We start from the raw sequence: 10,330 nt of genomic DNA on the forward strand, positions 1-10,330 counted from the left end.
TACTCTTCTGTCAGCTACCTACTACTTCCTACTCTTCTGTCAGCTACCTACTACTTCCTACTCCTCTGTCAGCTACCTACTACTTCCTACTCCTCTGTCAGCTACCTACTACTTCCTACTCTTCTGTTAGCTACCTACTACTTCCTACTCCTCTGTCAGCTACCTACTACTTCCTACTCCTCTGTCAGCTACCTACTACTTCCTACTCTATCAGCTACCTACTACGTCCTACTCCTCTGTCAGCTACCTACTACTTCCTACTCCTCTGTCAGCTACCTACTACTTCCTACCCTTCTGTCAGCTACCTACTACTTCCTACTCCTCTGTCAGCTACCTACTACTTCCTACTCCTCTTTCATCTACCTACTACTTCCTACTCCTGTCAGCTACCTACTACTTCCTACTCCTCTGTCAGCTACCTACTACTTCCTACTCCTCTGTCAGCTACCTACTACTTCCTACTCCTCTGTCAGCTACCTATTACTTCCTACTCCTCTGTCGGCTACCTACTACTTCATACTCCTCTGTCAGCTACCTACTACTTCCTACTCCTCTGTCAGCTACCTACTAGTTCCTACTCCTCTCTCAGCTACCTACTACTTCCTACTCCTCTGTCAGCTACCTACTACTTCATCCTACTCTGTCAGCTACCTACTACTTCCTACTCCTCTGTCAGCTACCTACTACTTCCTACCCCTCTGTCAGCTACCTCCTCTGTCAGCTACCTATTACTTCCTACTCCTCTGTCAGCTACCTACTACTTCCTACTCTTATGTCAGCTACCTACTACTTCCTACTCCTCTGTCAGCTACCTACTACTTCCTACTCCTCTGTCAGCTACCTACTACTTCCTACTCCTGTCAGCTACCTACTACTTCCTACTCCTGTCAGCTACCTACTACTTCCTACTCCTGTCAGCTACCTACTACTTCCTACTCCTCTGTCAGCTACCTACTACTTCCTACTCCTCTGTCAGCTACCTACTACTTCCTACTCTGTCAGCTACCTACTACTTCCTACTCCTCTGTCAGCTACCTACTACTTCCTAAATATAACCAATTCTTGTTGACTAGGCTATTTAAAATCAAATACAAATTCACTATAATTGTAAGCAAACTCTGTAAACCGCCCTGCGCATCAATGAACCAACAGCATCGCCTAGACCTTTACGTTCTCCCCCAGACTCACGGATATACATGTTGGAGTGTAGCATAAGGTAACCAGTCCACCCAGTGTGCATTATAATACAGTCTACACTTAAAGGCGATTACTCAGATGTGTTTAATTTTGGATTATAGGCAAGACCAACTATGTACCAAAGACATCTTAATTACATTTTGTTTTATGTTTATCTGCCATGCGTATTATGTGGTAGACTTTGTATTGTATAATGGCTCAATAATAACTTACATTCAGGGACATATAGGCCTATGGGTATGAATTAATAAGGTCTAATATGCCTATGGGTGTTTTACATATTTTACTGCAGTGGATCACACAGAGTGTTTCCTGGTAGTTCTATATTTACTTTTCCCACAACCATCGAGCAAAAACAATTTGCCCAAAGAAAGGGCATGAAAAGGCCAAAAATCAACGAGTGCAAGGAAATGACTGCTTCTTTTGGGATACTAAAAACATTGCTCCCGAAAATTCCCCTCGATCAACAGGTCTCTAGCTCCCCAAACTAGTCAAGGACAAACATCGCTCATGCAGGACTGTCTCCGTCTTCATTCATCATATTCCCTACACCTACCACATGGACTGAATGGTTCGATGTAAACATGATCCCAGTTTATAGAACAGAAGAACTCATCCCGTGACAACATGTGCATCTGTCTGCATCGGTAGCATCACTAACATAAGTAGCAGGTCCCTCTTGTAAAATAGATTTCATCTCAATGAGAATAACCTGTATAAATAAAAGGTTAAATGAAAAATAGTCATACATACTCAGCACACACTCAGTCACAGATAACATGGTATATAAACTACCCCCTACCCCTCTATCCCCATCCCTTCATCCCTTCACCCCCTGGTCCCTCTCCTTACCTGGGCTGGTTGAGTACTGCAGGCTACCCCTCTTCCTCAAGGGGGACTGGGGTTTGGGTTTGGCCCCAGGTCCAGACTCTGCTCCTGGGGACGGGTTGGAGGACATCTTCCCTGGCTGGTTAAGACAAGACTGGAGAAAAAAAACACTATAAGCAGCACGGCAGAGCTGGAGTAGACTGTAGAGGGAGATTTAGGGAGCCACGAGTAAGAGGGGAGAAGTAGAGAGAGAGAGAGAGCAAGAGAAGTAGCACAGATGCTGAGAGAGGCAGAGAGCCGGGGGGGTTTCTGCTGTGTGTGTGTCTTCCCTGAATGCAATGTTGACAGTGCTGCTGGGGCATGACAGAGCTACTCAACGCTACACACAACACAGCTCCAGCCAGATCCATTCTGCTCTGTACTGTTCTGTTGCCCCGGCAACTACAACCCTGTCATGTGCAAAAGGAGAAGTGGTCACGGAGGACTGACTGATAATATCAGTTAACTAAAGGTCCTTTAGGCAGACAGAGAGAGAGAGAGAGAGAAAGAGGTAGAGAGAGAGAGGTAGAGAGAGAGAGAGAGAGAGAGGTAGAGAGGGAGAGAGGTAGAGAGAGAGAGGTAGAGAGAGAGAGAGGTAGAGAGAGAGAGAGAGAGAGAGAGAGAGGGGTAGAGAGAGAGAGAGAGAGAGAGAGAGAGGTAGAGAGAGAGAGAAGTAGAGAGAGAGAGAGAGAGAGAGAGAGAGAGAGGTAGAGAGAGAGAGAGAGAGAGAGAGAGAGGTAGAGAGAGGTAGAGAGAGAGAGAGAGAGAGGTAGAGAGAGAGAGAAGTAGAGAGAGAGAGAGAGAGAGGTAGAGAGAGAGAAGTAGAGAGAGAGAGAGAGAGAGAGAGAGAGAGAGGTAGAGAGAGGTAGAGAGAGAGGTAGAGAGAGAGACAGAGAGAGAGACAGAGAGAGATAGGGGGAAGAGAGAGAGAGAGGAAGTGAGAGGAGAGAGAGAGAGAGAGAGAGAGAGGTAGAGAGAGAGGTAGAGAGAGAGGTAGAGAGAGAGAGACAGAGAGAGAGACAGAGAGAGAGGGGGGGAAGAGAGAGTGAGGAAGTGAGAGGAGAGGGAGAGAGAGAGAGAGAGAGAGACAGAGAGAGAGAGAGACAGAGATAGAGACAGAGAGAGAGAGAGAGAGACAGAGAGAGAGGGGGGAAGAGAGAGAGAGGAAGTGAGAGAGAGAGAGAGAGAGAGAGAGAGAGAGAGAGAGAAGAAAGAGAGATAGCTCATCCCTTGGGAATAGTACGGTAGACTACTTTATCACTGACCTCAACCCAGAGTCTTTTAGTGCGTTCAGTCAGCCCACTGACACACCTATCAGATCACAGTCAGCCCACTGACACACCTATCAGATTACATTTACATTTAAGTCATTTAGCAGACGCTCTTATCCAGAGCGACTTACAAATTGGTGCATTCACCTTATGACATCCAGTGGAGCAGCCACTTTACAATAGTGCATCTAAATCTTTTAAGGGGGGTGAGAAGGATTACTTTATCCTATCCTAGGTATTCCTATCACAGTCAGCCCATTGCCACACCTATCAGATCACAGTCAGCCCACTGACACACCTATCAGATCACAGTTAGCCCACTGACACACCGATCAGATCACAGTCAGCCCATTGACACACCTATCAGATCACAGTCAGCCCACTGACACACCTATCAGATCACAGTCAGCCCACTGACACACCTATCAGATCACAGTCAGCCCACTGACACACCTATCAGATCACAGTCAGCCCACTGACACACCTATCAGATCACAGTCAGCCCACTGACACACCTATCAGATCACAGTCAGCCCACTGACACACCTATCAGATCACAGTCAGCCCACTGACACACCTATCAGATCACAGCAAAATCACAGTCTACTTGAACAATACTCAATCATGAGGCATCAAAACCAAAGGAACTGCATAATATTAAGAAATGCTATAGATGGAAAGAAAGTAGTGTAGAAATCTACCAGAAAACAATAAGGCAACAACAAATGTAATCCCTTCTAGACAACTTCCTGTACAAAACATTCCACTGTAATAGTGAAGGTGTAAACTTGGCAGTAGAAAACCTGAACAGTATATTTGATATCTCAGCTTCCTTATCAAATCTAAAAATGTCAAGCAGACAACTTCAGAAAATTAACAACAATAACAATTGGTTTGATGGAGAATGCAAAAACCTAAGAAAGAAATTGAGTTGGTCCCCCTTTGCTGCTATAACAGCCTCCACTCTTCTGGGAAGGCTTTCCACTAGATGATGGAACATTGCTGCGTAGACTTGCTTCCATTCAGCCACAAGAGCATTAGTGAGGTTGGGTACTGATGTTGGGTGATTAGGCCTGGCTCTCTGTCAGCATTCCATTTCATTCTATGGAGTTGAGGTCAGGGCTCTGTGCAGGCCAGTCAAGTTCTTCCACACCGATCTCGACAAATCATTTCTGCATGGACCTTACTTTGTGCATGGGGGCATTGTCATGCTGAAACAGGAAAGGGTCTTTGCCAAACTGTTGCCACAAAGAAGCACAGAATTGTCTAGATTGTCATTGTATGCTGTAGCATTAGGATTTCCCTTCACTGGAACTAAGGGGCCCAGACCAAACCCTGAAAAACAGCCACAGACCATTATTTCTCCTCCGCAAGTAGCGTTCTTCTGGCATCCACCAATCACAGATTTGTCTGTTGGACTGCCAGATGGTGAAGCATGATTCATCATGCCAGAGAACGCGTTTTCACTGCTCCAGAGTCCAATGGCGACAAGCTTTACACCACTCCAGCCGACGCTTGGCATTGCACATGGTGACCTTCGGCTTGTGTGCGGCTACTCAGCCATGGAAACCCATTTCATGAAGCTTCCGACTAACAGTTATTGTGCTGAGTTGCTTCCAGAGGCAGTTTGAAACTTAGTAGTGAGTGTTACAACCGAGGACAGATGATTTTTACACGCTACGTGCTTCAGCACTCGGCGGTCCTGTTCTGTGAGCTTGTGTGGCCTACCACTTCGCGGCTGAGCCGTTGTTACTCTGAGACGTTTCCACTTCACAATAACAGGATATTTGACCGGGACCGCTCTAGCAGGGCAGAAATTTTACAAACTGGCTTGTTGGTAAAGTGGCATCCTCTCACGGTGCCACGTTGAAAGTCACTGAGCTCTTTAGTATAGACCATTCTACTTCCAATGTTTGTCTATGGAGATTGCACGGCTGTGTACTCAATCATATACACCTGTCAGCAATGAGGGGGTCTGAGTCGAATTATTTAAAGGGGTATCCATATACTTTGGCCATGTAGTGTATATGAACGAACTGGCGAGGGCACTAGAACAGTCTGCAGCACCCGGCCTCACCCTACTAGAATCTGAAGTCGAATGTCTACTCTTTGCTGATGATTTGGTGCTTCTGTCCCCAACCAAGGAGGGCCTACATTAGCACCTAGATCTTCTGCACAGATTCCGCCAGACCTGGGCCCTGAAAGTAAATCTCAGTAAGACAAAAATAATGGTGTTGCAGGACCACAAATACAAATTCCATCTATAATCTGTTGCCCTAGAGCACACAAAAAAATATACACATACAGAGAGAGAGAGAGAGAGAGAGAGGTAGAGAGAGGTAGAGAGAGGTAGAGAGAGGTAGAGAGAGAGAGAGAGAGATATGTCGAGAGAGAGATATGTAGAGGTAGAGAGAGAGGTAGAGAGAGAGAGAGAGAGAGAGAGAGAGAGAGAGAGAGAGGTAGAGAGAGGTAGAGAGAGAGGGAGAGAGAGAGAGAGAGAGAGAGAGAGAGAGAGAGAGAGAGAGGTAGAGAGAGGTAGAGAGAGAGAGAGAGAGAGAGAGATATGTCGAGAGAGAGATATGTAGAGAGCGAGCTTCTCTTTTGAGGAAAAGCCAGGGTGGCAGGCCAGCCTGTAGTAAAATATTGAGTCACTGGACTAGAAGAGAAGATCTCTCTCTCAGGGGCAGGTGGAGGGTAGATGACTCACTAGACTAGCATAGACAGACATGTTATTACAGAGATCTATCATCTAGAAGATCTCTCTCTCTCAGGGGCAGGTGGAGGGTAGATGACTCACTAGACTAGCATAGACAGACATGTTATTACAGAGATCTCTCTCTCTCAGGGGCAGGTGGAGGGTAGATGACCCACTAGACTAGCATAGACAGACATGTTATTACAGAGATCTATCATCTAGAAGAGATTATTCCACTCCGTCTATGGGGAAGCTTAAACCTTTAGCTCATTGACACAGAAATGCCTCATGTCAGAATAGAAACCTGTAGAAAGACACATTACATTGGTTTATATAATTGCAGGTTCAGTAGCTTTCAGCAACATTCACAGCATAGTCCAGTCCCTCTTAGTCCCATATAGTCCAGTCCATCTTAGTCCCATATAGTCCAGTCCCTCTTAGTCCCATATAGTCCAGTCCATCTTAGTCCCATATAGTCCAGTCCCTCTTAGTCCCATATAGTCCAGTCCATCTTAGTCCCATATAGTCCAGTCCATCTTAGTCCCATATAGTCCAGTCCATCTTAGTCCAGTCCATTTTAGTCCAGTCCCTCTTAGTCCCATATAGTCCAGTCCCTCTTAGTCCCATATAGTCCAGTCCATTTTAGTCCCATATAGTCCAGTCCATCTTAGTCCCATATAGTCCAGTCTATCTTAGTCCCATATAGTCCAGTCCATCTTAGTCCCTCTTAGTCCCATATAGTCCAGTCCATCTTAGTCCAGTCCCTCTTAGTTCAGTCCATCTTAGTCCCATATAGTCCAGTCCATCTTAGTCCAGTCCCTCTTAGTCCCATATAGTCCAGTCCATCTTAGTCCCATATAGTCCAGTCCATCTTAGTCCCATATAGTCCAGTCCATCTTAGTCCAATATAGTCCAGTCCATCTTAGTCCCATATAGTCCAGTCTATCTTAGTCCCATATAGTCCAGTCCATCTTAGTCCAGTCCCTCTTAGTCCCATATAGTCCAGTCCATTTTAGTCCAGTCCCTCTTAGTCCAGTCCTTCTTAGTCCCATATAGTCCAGTCCATCTTTGTCCAGCCCATCTTAGTCCAGTCCATCTTAGTCCCTCTTAGTTCAGTCCATCTTAGTCCCATATAGTCCAGTCCATCTTAGTCCAGTCCATTTTAGTCCAGTCCCTCTTAGTCCCATATAGTCCAGTCCATCTTAGTCCCATATAGTCCAGTCCATCTTAGTCCCATATAGTCCAGTCCATCTTAGTCCCTCTTAGTCCCATATAGTCCAGTCCCTCTTAGTCCCATATAGTCCAGTCCATCTTAGTCCCATATAGTCCAGTCCATCTTAGTCCCATATAGTCCAGTCTATCTTAGTCCCATATAGTCCAGTCCATCTTAGTCCCTCTTAGTCCCATATAGTCCAGTCCATCTTAGTCCAGTCCCTCTTAGTTCAGTCCATCTTAGTCCCATATAGTCCAGTCCATCTTAGTCCAGTCCCTCTTAGTCCCATATAGTCCAGTCCATCTTAGTCCCATATAGTCCAGTCCATCTTAGTCCCATATAGTCCAGTCCATCTTAGTCCAATATAGTCCAGTCCATCTTAGTCCCATATAGTCCAGTCCATCTTAGTCCAGTCCCTCTTAGTCCCATATAGTCCTGTCCATTTTAGTCCAGTCCCTCTTAGTCCAGTCCTTCTTAGTCCCATATAGTCCAGTCCATCTTTGTCCAGCCCATCTTAGTCCAGTCCATCTTAGTCCCTCTTAGTTCAGTCCATCTTAGTCCCATATAGTCCAGTCCATCTTAGTCCAGTCCATTTTAGTCCAGTCCCTCTTAGTCCCATATAGTCCAGTCCATCTTAGTCCCATATAGTCCAGTCTATCTTAGTCCCATATAGTCCAGTCCATCTTAGTCCAGTCCCTCTTAGTTCAGTCCTTCTTAGTCCCATATAGTCCAGTCCATCTTAGTCCAGTCCCTCTTAGTTCAGCCTTCTTAGTCCCATATAGTCCAGTCCATCTTTGTCCAGCCCATCTTAGTCCAGTCCATCTTAGTCCCATATAGTCCAGTCTATCTTAGTCCCATATAGTCCAGTCCATCTTAGTCCAGTCCTTCTTAGTCCCATATAGTCCAGTCCATCTTAGTCCAGTCCATCTTAGTCCAGTCCCTCAGCGGACAGAAATACAGATGGCAGCACATATGGAATACCTCCAAAAAGCTCTAAACTGTGTCCTGAATGGCACCCTAAATCCTATAAAGTATTGCATTATATAGGGAACAGGGTTACATTTGGGACACAGACTCAGATGAACATTTAGTGACATTCTATTAAAAAAAGAATTAGACTGGAATATAAACGTCTCCGCTGTCTAGGGAATTGAACTTGTGTCCCACAGGGTTAAAAAAAAATGGTGGAATTAACATTGTTCCAACTTGCTTTGATGACATTTTGCAAATCAGTTTCCCACATTGATAAAAAAAAATGCATACATTTTTTGTTGTTGAAAAAAAAAGTAAAATGCTGGGAAACTGATTGGACTTGCAAAATGTCATCAACTCAAGTCGGAACTATGAAACTCTGAAATGTTCGACTTGCTAACTGGTTAGTCCCGGCTAACACGTGAATGCGGCATAAGGGATTTTCCTTTTTTTTTTCTTGCAACCTAAATCCAATAACATGGTGACACTTTCTGTTGATTTCACGTTGAATTCACATTCAAGTTAACAACTAAATCAAAACTAGGGACTAGATTCTGATCTGCCTTAACCCATAATGCATAGCTGTATTAATGTTGTTGGAGGTGTACAGTAACTGCCTTTGGAGCTGTCAAATCAGCAAGCGGTTCCCGGCGTTATACTTATCACGGACATTGCCATTGGATGCACTGAGTCGCATTAGTATAAATCCCATGCAGCCTTGCTACATGTTGGTACACTAGAATGTGTGTTGTAATCTTAACCTTGGTTAGGCTGATATCGTCATTATTTAATTGAACTATTATATTTTTTTAATTTGAGTGTATTTATTTCTATATAGCCTACATTTTCTCGTCCTGAACTTCTAATGCGAGTGTGATTTAAGGACGTTTCGTGACAATCACAACAAGAGTAGCCGCTGAACCGATTTGACAGCTCCTCCAACACAGATACACCTCCTGCACACCAAAATAACAACAACGGGTGCATTTGAGTGGCTGAAGTAACTGAAGAGTTGACCCAGGGGAGATGCACACCTGTTGTTTCCAGCAAAGCATGTGACAAATACAGTTTGATTTGAATTGCAATGTTGTGTTATGACAATGAGGAGGCCTCTTACATTACACTCAGTCAATGAGTGTGTGGTTAACGAGCTCCCTCTTGGTGAGTGGGTAGACAAGTCCAGGCCCTAGTTTCTACAGATTCTGACAAGTGTCAAATGTTTGCAGACGAGAGAAGTATGATATTGAAGAGTCTGTGAATGGAAAATGTTGCAATTGATCGTGCTCCGGACTTCCTTGAGTGCCCTGTTAGGGTGAAGGAGGTTGAGGTGTCAAGGATCAAGGCTGCTCAGCGGATCTCTTACGTGGAGGCAGTGAAGAGAATCGAAGGGGCAAGAGACAACAGCGTTGAAGATATGGCAGTGGAGGCATTGCAACCATTTGCTAGTGTTTTTAGGGCCGTGGTGCCGTGGTGGGAACATCAATCAGCAGAAATTTCAAGTGCGCCACCTATAGTTTTTGATAAAACTCAAACTTTGATTAAAATGCACATACAATGTACTGAATTAAAGCTACACTCGTTGTGAATCTATCCACCAAGTCAGATTTGTAAAATGCTTTTCGGCAAAAGCATGAGAAGCTATTATCTGATAGCATGTATCCCCCAAAATACTGCAACGTCACCTAACGACAGATTTTGCGATAGCCGGGGGCTACTCAAAACGCAGAGATAAAATATAAAACATTCATTACCTTTGACGAGCTTCTTTCTTGGCACTCCTAGATGTCCCATAAACATCATTTTGGGTCTTTTTTCGATTAAATCGGTCCATATATAGCCTAGATATCGATCTATGAAGACTGTGTGAACAACGGAAAAAAATAGCGTTTTCTAACATAACGTAATTTTTTTAAATTAAAAAAGTAGACGATAAACTTTCACAAAACACTTCGAAATACTTTTGTAATGCAACTTTAGGTATTAGTACACGTTAATAAGCGATAAAATTGATCACGAGGCGATGTAAATTCTATAGGTGTCCGTCTGGAAATAATGTCCGGATAAATCTCAACCAAAATATCCGGTCGGATTCCTGAAGAAATGGCTTGTCTCTTC

The 10,330-nt window shown here is 44.4% G+C and overlaps 1 protein-coding gene across 1 annotated transcript in view; it reads right to left on the bottom strand.

Annotated features, from left to right (window-relative positions):
• LOC115132655 (AMP deaminase 2-like) overlaps nucleotides 1–2,491 on the bottom strand; it is a 47,931-nt gene extending 45,440 nt beyond the window's left edge. Inside the window, exon 1 of the mRNA XM_065015661.1 lies at nucleotides 2,050–2,491. Coding sequence (XP_064871733.1) covers nucleotides 2,050–2,155 — 106 coding nt within the window. The 5' untranslated portion in view covers nucleotides 2,156–2,491. The remainder of the gene's footprint in view (nucleotides 1–2,049) is intronic.
• Nucleotides 2,492–10,330: the final 7,839 nt, after the last annotated feature.

Source organism: Oncorhynchus nerka, unplaced genomic scaffold (assembly GCF_034236695.1).
Source record: "Oncorhynchus nerka isolate Pitt River unplaced genomic scaffold, Oner_Uvic_2.0 unplaced_scaffold_1356, whole genome shotgun sequence".
NCBI lineage: Eukaryota > Metazoa > Chordata > Actinopteri > Salmoniformes > Salmonidae > Oncorhynchus > Oncorhynchus nerka.